Raw genomic sequence first — 16,690 nt, 5'->3', positions numbered from 1 at the left:
AGAACATGTCATGGGTCTCGTATTTTAAGTCTATACAACGTCTGATTCAAACGAAAAATAGTTGTAACCTCATGAATATCTCGATTCGATGTTGATGTGCATGGCTCGTTGGATTTTACGTTGGATTTTACGTGTGTTTAGCGTAGTAAATTCACTGTAACAATGATTCGAATTTCGGATGATAAATCAACTGCCCAGTAAAATTATGATTCTCTCTTTTTATTATTTGCATCTTGAATTAAAACTATCAAAATATGAAACTACTTGGGGCTCAGTTTTTTCTTCTTCTAAATATTTAAGTGCTTAACTGTTGTTTTAAATGTAATTCTGCTACTCTGAGTGCGCAACCTGAACTGTTGCAAGCCATGCGATTGGTCTAGGCAATGATCTAATTGAACGTTTGAATTGTAGAACAATACGGTTCTCTCGTTGTCTATTCGCGAAAAACCTTGTTCGTCATTGTAGTTCTTCCGTTAGGGAATTTTCTATCATTGGGAATTTGAATATTCAATTCGTTCGTTCGATGAACTTTTGTCATTTTTATATAGTAATAAATATTCTTATATTTTGATTGATCGCAACAGCAGATATTTTTCATATGATTTTATCGATATAAACGCTAATGTTTTATTTGGGTGTTGGATTTTTTTTATCACATACATACTTCGCGTTATATCAATCAATGTTTGTACTAAAAATATTTACGTTTAATTCCAACAACTATTTCAACATTTCACATCTGAATATCACCATCCAATTTACTAAAATGATTTTGTCTGAATTTACTAAATTGAATTTTTTTAAGGAAAGAACTTTTTCCAGCTTCCACGTTTAAATATTGTAATCGATTTAAAAATTGTTACCTAGAAATAGTTGAAGTCGCCTTTTGTATATAGATAACTCAAACCAATATCCCATAGAACATGGAAAAAGTAAATTTATTATTTGAACCAAACTCAAACGTTCTTTTGAAGTTCACGAGGAACATTATCCACCACTGCACACTTATGAACGTTGGATTAATCGCTTCCGAAAAGATTATTTTGAATTGTCTAACAGCATGCATCCGAGGTAGCCAACAAATGCTAAATGCTTCTGAGTAGGGCTATTGAAAAAAGATTCGGACCAATCTTGGAAGCAGTGAGATACAAACTTGTGAATAAAACATCATTTTTATGGTATTATTAGTTCATAATAAAAGGTGAGCTGATAATTATTGCGATACTTCCAAATTATGTTCTTTCGAAGTTAACCAAAACATCACCAGTTTCTAGAACATCGTTAAAATCTGCTCTGCATCCACTGAGAAACATAAACTGACATTCGTAATGGTCCTTCGAAGATTCCCGCACACAGATGGCGCTATGTTATTGAAATTCAAAAAAAGTTTTTGAAGTACCAACTTTCAAAAGACTATTTGTGAAATTTAATGACATTTCAATAAGTCAGAAAAAAAACTGGCTGACTATTTGAGTGTCATTTTCAGAACAGTTTCGTGTGTTAATTTATCATTGCTTCTTGATGAAAAAAAGCTGTATAAGTTCAACAATGAGTTCAAAAGTGTTAACCGGACACTGCTTCATCGCAAAAAGCCTGGTATTGAGGTATTAACGCCAGAAAACTTGAATAAAGTCCACAAATTGATTATATCTAATCGTAAATTGGAATTCCGAGAGATAGCGACGTCCGGCAGTGCTAGTGTGTTTAGAATCATGAATGAACACTTGACCATGACGAACCTCTTTTAAAAGTAGATGCCTCGTTTACTCACAGTCAACCATAAACAACAACGTATTGATGATTCAACGCAGTGTTTGGCCATGTTGAAAAGTACTAAATCATATATTCTGCATCGATATGTGACAATGGATGAAACATTTATCTATCATTTCACTCTGTTATCAAAACGATCATCATCTGAATGCCAGACTGCAGCCAGCGGGGAGGTTATGGCTTCAGTATTTTTGGATACATGATGTTGTTATCTTCTGCTACTATCTTGAGAAAGGTAAAATAAACAATAGAGAATATTACATAGCGTTGTTAGATGCCAAAAACAAGGAAAAACAACCTCATATGTCTAATAAAAACCACGGTTTCACCAAGACAATTCAACGATTCACAAGTCGATGGCAACGGTGGTTAAATTGATCGATTTACACTTCGAATTTCTGATTTCAAAAAATGAAGAAGCAATTACCGAAAATGAAGCCTATTCTAAGGCAAAATACAAATCCTTCTACAAGCACCGCATCAAGAAATTAGCAAAAGATTGGAATGATTGTACTGTCGTGAAACATTGATTGATAAATTTTTTGGTAAAAATGGTTTTTTGCTTAGTTACACACACGAGTTCTTGAATGATGTGTTACATATAGTATGTTTTGCACTCGTCGATGCATAAAGCCGGGCCAGAAAGCGGAATTACTTTATCGAAAAATTATATCAAGTCATCGATGCAATAGCTTTGAACGAAATATCTGAAAAAAATATTTAATTTTGAGTTTTTTTTGCAATGACTGAGCGGAAACATATTGGAGAAGCCAAATGAACGAAAAACTAACAGAAAGGATGATTTATTGGAAAAAGATACGCTCAGAGACAGGGCTCGAACCTGCGTTCTTATGCATTCCGTGCATACGCGCTACCATTTCGCCACTCTGAATCTTGTTATAGACACTCTAAAACGCCAGTCAGACATGGTAGAACGTACATCGAACATAGTCTACATCCTGGCCGTCCATCAAACACTAGTCTTCTTGCTTTGTACATATTTTTTCGCTCAAGCATTGAGTAGGAGAATGTATTTATAATCGCTTGTCACCTTCTTTAATGGTACCAGTCGCTGGCTGTACATCGTCAGTGACAGACCTCTATGAAGGTTGTATTGATTGTCTGCCCTTTCCTACCAGAAGCAGATTGTTACGGACAATCAAACCGCAATTGTTTTTAACGATTTATTAATTTTAGTTGGTTTGACGTAAAGCCGCCATAACTAAATTCAGATTGGCAAAATGGCGGCACGTATGCACGGAATGCATAAGAACGCAGGTTCGAGTTCTGTCTCTGAGCGTATCTTTTCCCAATAAATCTTCTTTTCTGTTAGTTTTTCATTCATTTGGCTCCTCCAATATATGTTTTCGCTCAGTCATTGCAAAAACTCAACTTAGTTATGGCTGCTTCACGTCAGAGGGCAGACAATCAGTACAACCTTCATAGGGGTATGTCACTGACGATGTCCAGCCAGCGACTGGTACCATTAAAGAAGGTGACAAGCGATTATAAATACACTCTCATAGTCAATGCTTGAGCGAAAAAATATGTTTAAAGCGAGAAGACTAGTGTTTGATGGACAGAAAAGATGTTTGAATGTAAGGTATCGGTCGGGTGACGGCCATGTTCGATGTAAGTTCTACCATGTCTGACTGGCGTTTCAGAGTGACTATAACAAAATTCAGAGTGGCGAAATGGTAGCGCGTATGCACGGAACGCATAAGGACGCAGGTTCGAGTCCTATCTCTGAGCCGTATCTATCCAATAAATCATCTTTTCTTTCAGTTTTTCATTCATTTGGCTTCTCCAATATATGTTTCCGCTAAGTCTTTGCAAAAACTGAACATAGTTATGGCGGTTTTACCAACTAAAATTAATAAATCATTGAATTTTGATTTTTATCAGTTCTAGTTATTTAAAAACTTTTAGATAATGGACATTATACTCCATTTCGTGTACACTAATTGTACAGTTTCTTATATTAACAGGTCGGACTTTCAAACAATTTGATTTAGTTGTTTAATAGTGTTTTTCTTGTTCAAAATCGACTCGATAAATTGTTATTAGATGCCATAATGTTCATAATGAAGTAAGCATCTGACATTATCGGAAAACAAAACATATCAGACTTTCCTACTTCTGAATCATGTTTGCCCTCAAATTATCTAGAGCAGATTTCCGCTTACAACTCATGAGACGAGTTCACCACAGCCAGCGCTTCAGAATAACTTCAGATATTTTTACCAAAAATATAAAAGGAATAGAAAACTATCAAATTAACAAAAAAATCTTTAATATCACTTAATATACAGGAGAACAGAACAACAGTTTCTTAATAAAAAATAAAAACTAAATAAAAAACTTGATATTTGTGTCATTGAAAAATTAAAAGTAAAAAAATTATAATACTTTCCATCCACTCAATTTATTCAGCATTTTGCTCATCTTGTTTGGGGCTGCACTCATTAATCTGCTCGGTACCATTCATTTCAACTTCTATCCCATTGAGTCCATTCTTACGAAATATCTCTTCAATATTCACGAGTGACCGTGGTGTTCGCTTCGGGCTTAACACTCGTCTATCGTCTTCGTCGAACTCACTGTCCTCCGTCTCCGTGTCACCAAACTGCAAACTGTCGATACTGTCGGCATCCGCATTATCCTGATCGTCCTGATAGCAACTGTCAGCACTGTGGTTGTACGACTCCAGATCGATGAAGTATTGCTCGTTTTCCAAAATGGCAGTCCGCCATTCTGTATTGTCGAACGACGGTTGTGTTCCACCGTACTCTACCGGAAGCACGTCCTTAGAAATGTACTTGTGTAGCGATGGTAAACTGTGACCATGAAGATGTATCTGCAATCAAGATCGAGAAATAATCATCAGTTTCTGCGGTATCGTTGTCTCCCGCAGAAAATACTGACTCTCCTTCGAATTTTATCCTTCAGGAATGGTTTTAACACTGCCAAAATAGCATCGAAGTAAAATGGTTCGTGGAGTACGTGGAACGCTTTGAATCGCATCGGAAATGCTTCCTGAACTACTTCTACTGTCTTTTTTGCTAAATGTGGTGATAAATACCTGCAAAAATAACCACGAAAACGCATGAATGATGAGTGTGAAAATAAGAAAGATTGCTTGTATCTCAGACCTAGCATGTGCAAATCCCAATCCAGACATGTCAAGCACAACCACCAGACCTCCGATCTGAGTTTCTGGGTTGCGAATAGCATCCTCTAGAGCTAGCACGTTACTACGGAAAACGTAGTCTACTGGAATTTTGTATGGATCACATTTTTCTGGTCGAACATCAATGGATAATATCGTTGTTAAAAAAATAGAAAATAAATACGTTTTAGAATAAATATTCGTAAGAGGAAAGTTCATAAACGGATTATAGTGTAATCTAATCAGATCAGTCTTACTCACCAACTCTAAATAAATAAATCTGCCGCCCGTTGTCATCCTTTTTCGGAAGCATACATTGTATCTGCATTTCAAGCATAAACTTCATCTCCGAAGGAGGCGACACTTTGAAAATTTCAGGATATTCGTCTTTCATTTTGTAATATTTTTGTATCTGGAGAGGTATTCCGAGTTATTATAACGAATGATTACGGAGGTTTTTTTGCACGAAAATTTATGTTTTGAGCAGATTTGATAGATCGAACTCACCATCTTGAACGCCTTATCCACGTCGAATTTTTTCGCGCGCAGAAATCGCAACAGAAACGAGTCATCTCTTCGCCCGCTCAGACCACGCTGATGATGTTCGGCATAGATATTCAACTGCTGACGTAAGAGCCTTATTTTAGTGTACGTCATCTCACCGCCAATTTCACCCAGTTCCTTCTCAGCCTTTTCGCGAAATTTACTATCTGTAGATTTAAAGGAAACGAACAGAGAAAAAACAGCCAAAAAAAGAAAGATTAATTTCTCTGACATAACAACCGTGGATATTACACCCTAGAAAGTAGAACCACTGTCACAAAAGCAGACATATTGTCGACATTGGCAAAGCCTTGACTATTTAGCCATCATCCACACTCCGTTGGCAATACTGACCTAAATTCTTATTCATCTCGTATTCGAGCATTGCATTTTTATCCAGCGTAGCAGTTTTGCCAAATATCCTTCGCGGGCTGTTGATTGGCGTGCTCCCGTTGCTTGACATCCTTTAGCTTTTTAATTCAGTTAGGCTAATTCAAGTTCTACAAATTCACTTGAAAGTAAACATTTGAAACAGAATTCTGTTTACCTTTGGTGTTGAATTGATTTTATGTTTAATCGCATTGTAAACAGTCTATTTTTATAGCGATACTAACGATTTTTTTTTCTGAAATTGAGAATAAAATATAACGTCAGTGAATGTCACGTATGAAATTGCGAAAATTCTTTGGTTTAACATTTTTTGCCTTTCTCATATAGAAAGGCTATGCAATCACTGTGAAAACCGACTTTTTAACTGAGGCCCGGAGGCCGAATATCATATACCGACTCAGCTCGACGAACTGAGCAAATGTGTGTGTGTGTGTGTGTGTGTGTGTGTGTGTGTGTGTGTGTGTGTGTGTGTGTGTGTGTGTGTGTGTGTGTGTGTGTGTGTGTGTGTGTGTGTGTGTGTGTGTGTGTGTGTGTGTGTGTGTGTGTGTGTGTGTGTGTGTGTGTGTGTGTGTGTGTGTGTGTGTGTGTGTGGGTGGGTGTGCGTGTGTCCAGATCCGAATTCCAGTTCTGGAACTAAAGCGTGATAAGTGGAAAATTACCAAATAGTAATAAATATTTTTTCCCTAACGATGGTCAAAAACAAGTACAAATCCCATAAAACTGTCTGATAAATTCTTCTAATTGGCAGAGCTTGTTAGTTTGTGGGCATAAAAGCTTAATTCGGCACTACTGGTCCCCCCTTTTCCTGTTCCAAAAACACCGAAAGTGGTGCAGGAAAAACTTAAAAAACAGAACTCCCTTCAATTTCTCTGCGATGCTTGAACCGATTTTCAAATGTCTTTGAATTTTGAATTAAACCTCCTAGTATCTTGAAAGCTACTGTGAAATTTCATCCGGATCCGACTCCCGGTTCCGCAGTTACAGGGCGATGAGTGTCAAAGTTTACATATCGCCATATACAATGACAATATGCATCACACCGAAAGAAGAAGAAAACACTAAACAAACGATGTGTGCTTTGTTCTATTTCGTACACGCTATGAAGAAATCGAAACGGTTACGGATGTCTGCTACTAGTGTGTAATATTGGTAAAAGACGGCGATGCGGTTGATAAAAATTATAGCTATTTTATGATCAGTACGACCGAAAGAATAAACGAATGTCAATGGATTCCATTTTTTTTGAAAAAAATATGAAATTTTCACAACCGGTAGTGCAGTAATACCATGCCGGTGTTGTAATGACGTCAATAATAATAATAATAATAAAAGTAATAATCCTACTACATGTTTTATGCTGCTGATTCATGCTGTTTAACTTGACTTACATATGCAGAAGTAACAGAAACGCAGGTTCGCTTCGTTTGTTAGATATCGATTAATTGATTTAATCGAAATAGAACATGAGGTAGTAAGTCTAGGTTTAACTAGTTTCTAAACTGTTGCAATTTTTAGCTCATATTTGTTGCTAGCAAACAAACCAACTTTGGCTATACCGGTCATCTGAATCCGGTTTCGGAAGAATTGAAAATGGTGATTAAAAACTACAAAAGAGTCTCACTCACTTTCCTTCAAGATGGCCAAATCGATTTTCACAAACTTATAGGTTCAAAGGAAATGCTTTACAGTTTCATACGGAATTACTAAATTTGTTGTGGATACTACTTTCGGTTCCGGAACAACAGGTTAAACAGGATTTGTAGAGTTTGTTATATTAAGTTCGAACAAACTTTCCTATTTCTATTCAATGAACAGTTGTGTTTGCAAATTCCACAGTAATATTTTTGCTGTTATGAGTAGGTACATATTATCCCCATGGTACATGAGTGTATGCATGTACGTAAGATCATATTTGGTAAAAATACGATCCATACGATTTTTATAAATATAATAAGGCAATAAGTGCGAGACGAAAACTACGTGAAAAGCGACTCGGGATGAAGAAATAATGGCACAAAATAGCTACTTAAGGCCATCGTCCAGATACCATGCCCGCGGGTGGTATTATTAAATTTTCTATGAAAATTTTTAAAAAATTTGCCAAAACCGAAAACATACAGACATTTGAAAAGTTTTTATCTATCTGCAGGGCAAAAATGGCTGAAAAATTCGGATGATTTTCCGAGTCTTATCATAAATAGCTCTGAAAAATGAGTGTTTTTGTGATTTTTCACAATTATCTGGAAAAATAATGCGATGATATATTTTGTTTTTCAAATAAACCTTATGATGGTTACAAAGATTACATTCGGACACATTTTTGGAAAACCTTTTCACGTTTTTCAAAGAAAATCATCGAATTTCAAAAATTTCAACGAAATCGGTTATATGAAATTCGTTGATTTTCCATGAAAAGCGTGAAAAGGTTTTCCAACAATGTGTCCGAATGTAATCTTTGTAACCATCATAAGGTTTATTTGAAAAACAAAATTATAACATCGCATTATTTTTCCAGATAATTGTGAAAGATCACAAAAAAAACTCATTTTCGCGGAGCTATTTTTATAAGACTCGGAAAATTCCCCGAATTTTTCAGCCTTTTTTCCCTGCAGATAGCTGAAAGCTTTTCAATGGTCTCTATGTTTTTGGTTTTGGCAAATTTTTGAAAATTTCCATCCAAAAATTTCCTAAAACCACTCGCGCGCATGACGTATTAGACGAACAGAATGTTCAGCAAATAATGCGGGATTCTAAAAATATGCTGGTTTCTTCCAAACGAAACTCAGACTGAAGATAGATGAAAGAAATTTAAAAAACTTGATAGATGAAACAAATTTAAAAAGCCCATACCAATTGGTGTAATGCCTTTCTCCTCACATATTATCATATATAGATACTTCAATATAGTTTTCTTTGATTCTTGGAAAACAAATAGGTTTGTCCATAAACTAGTATAACCTATAGAATTTGAAATTTTAGGGTTTTTGCTTCTAATTTAACCTTTATTTCAAAATTTTGAAAAATTATGTGTTTTAGGAAACTTATCAGTCTGAATGAAAGTGTAGTTCGAGATTCCCCACTTTCCCCTATAATTAGCAGTATTCCCTGTTTTGTTCGCACCTCATTGGTATACTGGAATATAGTATATTGCAATGGGAAAATAAGGTACATTTTAGAGGAAACACAGTACATAGTAGTTCACTCGAAATCACAGTACAATATTGTAAAATACAGTACGGATATGAGCGTTATAAATGTGACATTCCACACAAAATTATCCACCAACACTTTTTTATCGGCTTTGAAGCCAAAACTATTCGATACGCATGTTTTTAAATTTAAATATGATACGTAAAATGAAGTTCACAAAAAAAGCCTTTCTTAAACAGCCCATACTGAAATATCTAATAAAGATAGATAAATTAGACCAAGACATGAAGTCCCACGTTTCAAACTTTCAAAAAAGCGTTTGCAAAAAACAATTTTGTTGTTTCTTTGACGATTTGTTGTGGAATAGAAAGTCGCATTCGAAATGCATAAATACTGAACATCTTTTTTTTTTCAAAGAACCGGACAAAAAACTTAGATTGCAAAAACCAGAAAAAACATCAGCTTTCGAAGAGCCTGCTAAGGTTTTATCTGGGTTTTGCATTCAAAATTTCTTTGTTCGGTTTTTGCAGAAAATAAGGAGTTTATAAACAAATTTTACATTACAAAATTCGTGTTCGGTTTTTGCTTTCAAGGTTTTTATCATTCAAAAATACTTAAACGGGGTTTTCAAGCTAAGTTTCATTTGTCCGATTTCGAATGAAACTTACAAATACGCACCGAAGTATCAAACCTATGTCAATTTTTCACTAAGCTGTGAGATGTTAGCACTCTGATTACTTCCTACCGATGTTTACGGCATAACACCGTATGAAAAAATATACATCACCAATTTTACTGCGTGCGCAATCGAAATAAAAACCGACATCAATGATCATTCAGACAAAATAAACAATCGAGAGCATTTCAAAAATAACCATCGGATTAATTAGAATCATCTCATCGTGCGTTTCAGTTCGGCTGGATTTCTTTTTCAATCTTCACACGGGAGTAGAAGTATGGTAACGTACGAGTAGTAGAAGTCACTTGCTGCGAATATGAAAAGAAAATCGCTTTTCATGACATCGTTGAAGGTCTTTAGGATAAGTTGATAGACGGAAATTGGAAAGGTATGGGAAAGATGGGATAACATAAAAAGAAGTAAGAATAGATATCTTGGATCTAAGTGAAAACTTCAATACAATACTTTGAGGTTCTGATACGTCGTTAGAACCGTTCTATCCATATATAAATTAAGTTAAATTCATGAAAAACTATTTGGTCTTGTGTTTGTTTAGAATCTAAGCTCCAAAAATAGCTTTGTAACAGAAATCATCTTTTTGTTCTGAATTTCCAATTTTTATCAACGATGCAGTGTTACTGCTTCATATTATATAGTGCTATTTGACTCGTGATCGGATCAGATTTCTCTCCGGAATTTCAAAGTATAGCTAACTTGGTCAGGATAGTAAACTCTACTCTAAATTAAACACAATTGAACACAGTTATCCCGAGTGGCGGTTCAATGCAGAGGGCACTGATTTAACAAACCAGTTGTCGTATGTTCGAGCCCCGAAGGATTAGTAATGTCAGTAGAATCGTAGCACCAGCCATGCAATGATTCTGTACACTCCGAATCGGCTGCGAAGTCTGTTGAAATAGAAGATCAAATTCCACTACAGGAATGTAATACCAAGGCTTTGCTTTGAACACAGTTATTTCATTGGAAATATTTTCCATCACATATCGACAAATTTCTACTATTTTTCTGGTGATTTGTGGAAACACTGCCGTTAGAATTGATTGTCCTAGGTGTCGAATCACTGGATGAGCCATTTTCGTAAATTTTCGTAAAAATTGAAATGCTGCTCAGAAAACAAATAAAAAACAAATGTTTCCTGTCCTTCACTGTACTATTTTTTTAATTCCCAGATAAGAGAAGGATAACAGTTTAAAGAAGTATGGAAATGTTTGAATAAGAAATAAGCTGAAAAAATGGGGCATTGTGAACTTTCGTCTCATCCTTCCATACAAAATATATGGCGCAATGATAATATTTGGCAACTAGAGTTTTATATATTAGGTGTACAACTTTGCTTCCGCCGTTTTTTCCAAAATTTAAAGCTTTATTGCGAAAAAGTGCTTACAGATGTATTATTCAAAGTATTGTCCGTCGCTAGCGACAACTTTCTCCCATCTTTCCGGAAATTTTCGGATCCCGGCTCGAAAAAAGGAGTCCTTTTTTGACGCTATTCATGAAGCAATCCATTTTCCAACTCTTCGAAGCATTGAAAATGTTGAACTGCCAGGCCGTGTGCCATCGAATGGAATAGGTGGAAGTCAGAAGGGGCGACATCTGGGAAATACGGAAGGTGGGGTAAGTCTTCCCATTTCAGCGTTTCCAGGTACCTTTTGACCACTTTTGCGACGTGAGGCCAAGCATTGTCGTGTTGGAGGATGACTTTGTTATGTCGCTCGTGATACTGCGGCCGCTTTTCTTTTAACGCGCGACTAAGGCGCATCAGTTGCGTTCGGTAGCGATCTCCTGTGATGGTTTCACCCGGTTTTAAGAGCTCGTAGTTAATTGTTATTTATCTTCGAAGGTTTTTTCTCTTCCACCATCATGTTTGTCTTCGACATCGAAATCACCATTTTTAAAACGTTGAAACCACTCCCGACACGTTCTTTTACTCAGAGCAGCATCACCGTAAGTTTCTGAAAGCATTCGATGCGCTTCAGTTGCATTTTTTTTCGAATTGTAACAGAAAAGTAAAACTTCCCGCAAATGGCGAGAATTGGGCACATAAACACACATTTTTGAGCGTGAATAATACGAAAGCAAGAACAACTGTCACTGAAACGGCGATGACAACTCGTTAGGCACTGTACCCACTCACTTTAAAATTATCATCTATGTATTTTAACCAGCCTCAGCCGGTGCAGCCACCTATCGGAAAACGGCGGAAGAAAAGTTGTACACCTGATAGGTAGGAAAAGGCTGTCTACTTTTCAAAAAACCACTATGCGATCTTACGCATTTCTGCGCATTAAAAGTTATGTTCAATTGTTTGCGGGGTTGACAATAAAAATCACAGAAACTAGAGATAAACTTTTGTATGATGATAATATTTTACTATTTTTTGTTTTTATTACATTATTAAAATAATTATGTTAATTATACTTTTTATCAATCAAATTCGATTTAAAAAGCGGTTTTCATTGCTTTGAGCCATTTGATCAATAAAGTTTTATTTAGAATGTACTATTTATTCGGAAAATAAATAAATTTTAAATCTTTTGATCTGGTTCAGATTCTCTTCTTGTTTCTTGTTGTTTCTCGATTGATCATATAACCATTCTTAGAAAAATAAAAAAACTAGGCGAGTCGGATGAACGAGAATTTTTATCATTTCTGTGTATCTGAAAACTATTATCTGCAAGATCGACTCGGAAATATAATTGAATGCAGATTGACGAGATTTATACACAATTAATTTAAATGAAAGGTTCACTGTCAATACTGATTATGATAAAAAATCCAGATCTATATTAACTAGACTAATGATTAACAATATATTCCTGACATGATACTTACAAACACATCAACAATGTCAATATTTAGTTCATGCTATTAAATGAAGTCGGTGTAAATAAAATTTAAATTTTAAACGACTGTATGAAACATACATGAATGCAGAATATTTATAATGGGGTGTAGTTAAGCAACGAAAAAATCACATACGATATTATGTATATGATTTTTCTGTTTAGATGTCGTTATATAAACCTATTTATAATACATCTGGCGTTAGAATTAATTCGTTGCGCATTATTCGCAAAATTTCATAATTTATTGTGAGAGTGTCATTTTTGCACCGTTATTCAAACTATAGTCCATCCATATCTACTACTTTCTGCCATCTTTCTGGTAAAGCGCGGATATCTCGGAAAATTTTCTTTTCTTCAAATTCGACGAATGAATAGATCCAATTCTTGGTGGTTTCGGTGTTGGTTTGACTGCTCCTACAAGCTATGCCCAATGGATTAGATCAAATGGCAATCGGATGGAGCAATGTCTGGTAAATATGGCGGCTGGGGAAGAACTTCTCATTGCAGCGTTTACAAATTAGCTTTTACAACTTTCGAAACATGGGGTCTTGCGTTGTCATGAAGCAAAAATACTTTGTCGTAACGATCTTTATATTGCGTCCGCGTTATATGTCACCAGTGATGATGTCAGCTGGTTGGAGTGGCTCATAATAAATAGCGCCCAGTTCATCCCACCACATGCACTTTTTTGATTGTCCGAGACATTCCTTTCATCCATGTCGTAATTTCCATATTTGAACCACATGCGGGATTGCGTATTGTACAAGCAAAGTCTTGGAATTACATTCCTTTTGTGGAATTTGACCTTTATGTTCCAACAGACTTCGCAGCCAATTCTTAGTGTACAGAATCATTGCATGGCTAGTACTATAGATCCTACTAACACTAAGAATCCTTCCAGGTCGGGCTCGAACATACAACAACTGACTTGCGTATTGCATACAGACAAGCAAATTAATCATTTATCCATCCTGTCACTGTAATTTATATTCTGATTAGATTAGTTTTTTTTAATCGCCAAAATGGTTATTTTGTTTCGACTATCGTTCTACTGCAGTATTAAATAATAATACTTTTGGTATGAAGTGTTAGTTATTATTCTCGTTCATTATTTTGCACCGAAACGAAAAATATTCAAGTACAAATTCAATTTCTCTCACAAACGACACTAATAGAAGGCTATTGCATTTCACCGCCGAAATGGGACTAAGAACATGATATATCGAGCGGGTCAGCTAGTTGCTCTTAACAAATTGCTGGAACAACTGGCGTCTGGTTGGAAACAGACGAACTGGCGCCAAAAAATTGCTTTCACAGTATGGTCAACAATTTACTTCGAGGTGATTTAGGAACAGCGTTTTCTTCAATGCACTCATTTTTAACACATACCGTCGTTAGCAATATTACCATACCAATTTTTGGGTACATGTTTGAATAGCCTATTTTACATAAAAAAAACTCTATCGCTGTCGGAAAATTGCTGTTCTCTAATCACTGTAATAAAACGACATACTACAGCGTTTTATGGCACGAAACTCTAACCTTATGGATTTCCACGTAAGGAAACTACATTAGTCGAATGACCTGTAACCATACTGTTTTGTTGAAATCATGGCCAACGAAACACTTCAAAACGTAAACATCATACGCGCAGATACAGACGATTCTTTGTATTTTCATTTTATACTACAACATGTGATTTGTCCCCTGCTGGGTTCATTCGCACATACATCATCTAGAGCGCGACAAAAAAACGCTTGTGTGATCAAAAACACTGGCTCAAAATATTAGTAGATGCATTCAAGATCGGCATTGTTTTTTCTATGTTTTTTTTTCAGCACCATTGCGAGAAAAAGGGTACAACACTTTGCCGCGTTATGGTAAAATTATTTTCGTCGTTTGTCACGATTCGGTTATATTTTGTACTGTGAGTTAGTCACTATTTCACACAATTAAAAATAAAATCGATCAAGAAAATAGTTTTCCATTTATAAACATTTAATTTACCTATGTAATTAATAATACGGGCTGTCAATTCAAGTTGCGTTCATAATCACTATTCTCTAACAAACTCTTAAACCACAAGTTGCAAATCTTAAATGTGATTTTTTCTTATGGAAACTAGATTTTTTCGAAAATATGAGGTTATTTTTATCCTTGTTACCAAGTTAGACGGAAACAAGTTGGTACTGTGTATCCATCACATTAAAATAGTACATTTACACTGATTTAACATTCTATTCTAGATAGATAATCACAACCATTCTGCAATCACCCGATAGCATTTGCGAAATTTTCAAGGCTCCTCCCTGTGCCAATACTTTCACTCGATTAACCTTCGAGAGGAAAAGCTCCCGCAGAAACAAATTCTGCCTTCTCACCTCAAACTTTACCAACACAACTGAAAATGTTCATAGTTTTCCCGAGCCGCTCACCAAAACTCACGGGAACAGATGTTCTGTTGGGGCCCCGAGTCGATAGAATTTCTTGTTGGAACAAAATACAATGAAAATTCTCGCTAGTCTCATAACTGCTGAGCGGACGTCTGCTTCTTCAGTGCGTTATAAATGTGTGTTTGAAATTGAGAGAGCCACTTGTCCCTGCCATGCGGTGATAAATTGAGTGATAGAAGGAAACAATTCGTACGATGTTCCCGGTGGTACTAAACATTCATTCATTCCCTGCAGAGCGGCTCAATATTTGCCTATTTCAAGTTGAGCAGTTTGTGGTGGTGTTAGTAATACGAAAATTTTATAGCAACGATCGTTGGATCGGATTGTGTATAGAGTTGCATAAATACAAGGCGGTTCCACTCTATCAGCGTCATATGCATGGTGTCAAAAACGGAATGTAGGGGAGTGGTGCCGGATGTGGACTATTAAACTACTATTCAAAGCCAATTTTATCTTGATAATACTCAACCCGTAATGATGGTGGGAATAACTTTCCTGAAAATGTTCGGTAAATCCAAGAACTACATCATTACCTTTACTAATATACTAATATACATATAATTAAAAACCTTACTCAAGATACAACGGTACGATTCTTTTCATCCTCTGGTTTTTTTTCTCCATAAATACGTTTATTTCTTAAGGCAGTTTACATAAGTTTTTCTTCGCCGTAGCATCACTTTTACATAATATTCTTATCCTAATTTAATTCTAACATAGTCACAACGTTTTGAATTTATTAAAACATATTCTCTTATAGCTTAAATATCATCTTAGGTAACTCGTCATTAATTATGAAATCTACTCGGAAATATTATTTGAACCAAACGATTAACTTCTATAAATTATAAAATAAGCTGTTATTTTCAGACATTTTGTTGATAATTTCATAAACTGTTTCGAGTTTGTTTGTATCATTACATAATTTTTGTTCTAATTTAGCTATTGGTTGAACTCATGGACGCAGCTGGGATCAGAACTAAGTCTTAAAAGGGGCCTTTATTAAATTGAAACTCCAATTTTCTTTATGAAATGATAAATAAGTTTCATGTATGAAAGGTCACGACAAGCAAGAATGTCTCGAACTGGGATATTGGATAGTCTACCTTGGGTACGCAAAAAATTTATTAGTTGAGATCTGACATCACGATACTCCACGCATGTCCAAACGACATGATCAATATCCCGATAATCTTCTCCGCAAGCACAATGATTAGTCTCGGAGAGCCCAATTCGAAGGAGATGTGCATCTAACGTGTAGTGATTGGACATGAGTCTGGACATCACACGAATGAAATCCCTACTCACATCCAGTCCCCTGAACCATGCCTTTGTCGATATTTTCGGAATAATTGAGTGCATCCACCGACCCAGATCATCTCTATCCCAAGATGCTTGCCAGCTGGCAAGTGTTCTTTGGCGAGACGAGCTATAGAATTCGTTGAAAGCAATCGGTCGCTCATAAATTTCACCCTCAATAGCACCACGTTTGGCTAAAATATCGGCTCTTTCATTGCCAGGAATGGAGCAATGAGCCAAGACCCAGACTATAGTGATTAGATAATTATTGTTCAATATATCGTTCAGGCACTGTTTTATTTTGCCCAGGAAAAACGGTTCATTTTTGCCAGCAGCGTTTGAGCGAATGGCTTCAATTGCACTCAGA

At 35.9% G+C, this 16,690-nt stretch overlaps 1 protein-coding gene across 1 annotated transcript; it reads right to left on the bottom strand.

Moving 5' to 3' along the window:
• Positions 1-203: 203 nt before the first annotated feature.
• Positions 204-14,955, bottom strand: LOC131431041 (alpha-tocopherol transfer protein-like). Its single transcript, XM_058596474.1, has 7 exons — positions 14,579-14,955; positions 5,840-6,110; positions 5,450-5,652; positions 5,204-5,354; positions 4,926-5,073; positions 4,699-4,855; positions 204-4,630 (listed from the first exon to the last, which is right to left on the bottom strand). Exons 2-7 carry the CDS (start codon positions 5,946-5,948, stop codon positions 4,199-4,201), a joined length of 1,200 nt encoding a protein of 399 aa, XP_058452457.1. The 5' UTR covers positions 5,949-6,110; positions 14,579-14,955; the 3' UTR covers positions 204-4,198.
• Between the last annotated feature and the right edge of the window lie 1,735 nt (positions 14,956-16,690).

The sequence above is a fragment of the Malaya genurostris genome, chromosome 2 (genome assembly GCF_030247185.1).
Source record: "Malaya genurostris strain Urasoe2022 chromosome 2, Malgen_1.1, whole genome shotgun sequence".
NCBI classification, from domain to species: Eukaryota; Metazoa; Arthropoda; class Insecta; order Diptera; family Culicidae; genus Malaya; species Malaya genurostris.
Note: the sequence above shows the minus strand (reverse complement) of the source record. Positions and strands in the feature narration are given on the sequence as shown.

Coding starts and splice junctions, on each gene's coding strand:
- LOC131431041 (XM_058596474.1), bottom strand. CDS start 5,948: ATGTCAAGCAACGGGAGCACGCCAATCAACAGCCCGCGAAGGATATTT. Junction 5,355..5,449: donor TGGATAAGGCGTTCAAGATG/GTGAGTTCGATC, acceptor ATACCTCTCCAG/ATACAAAAATATTACAAAAT. Junction 5,074..5,203: donor GATTTATTTATTTAGAGTTG/GTGAGTAAGACT, acceptor ATGTTCGACCAG/AAAAATGTGATCCATACAAA.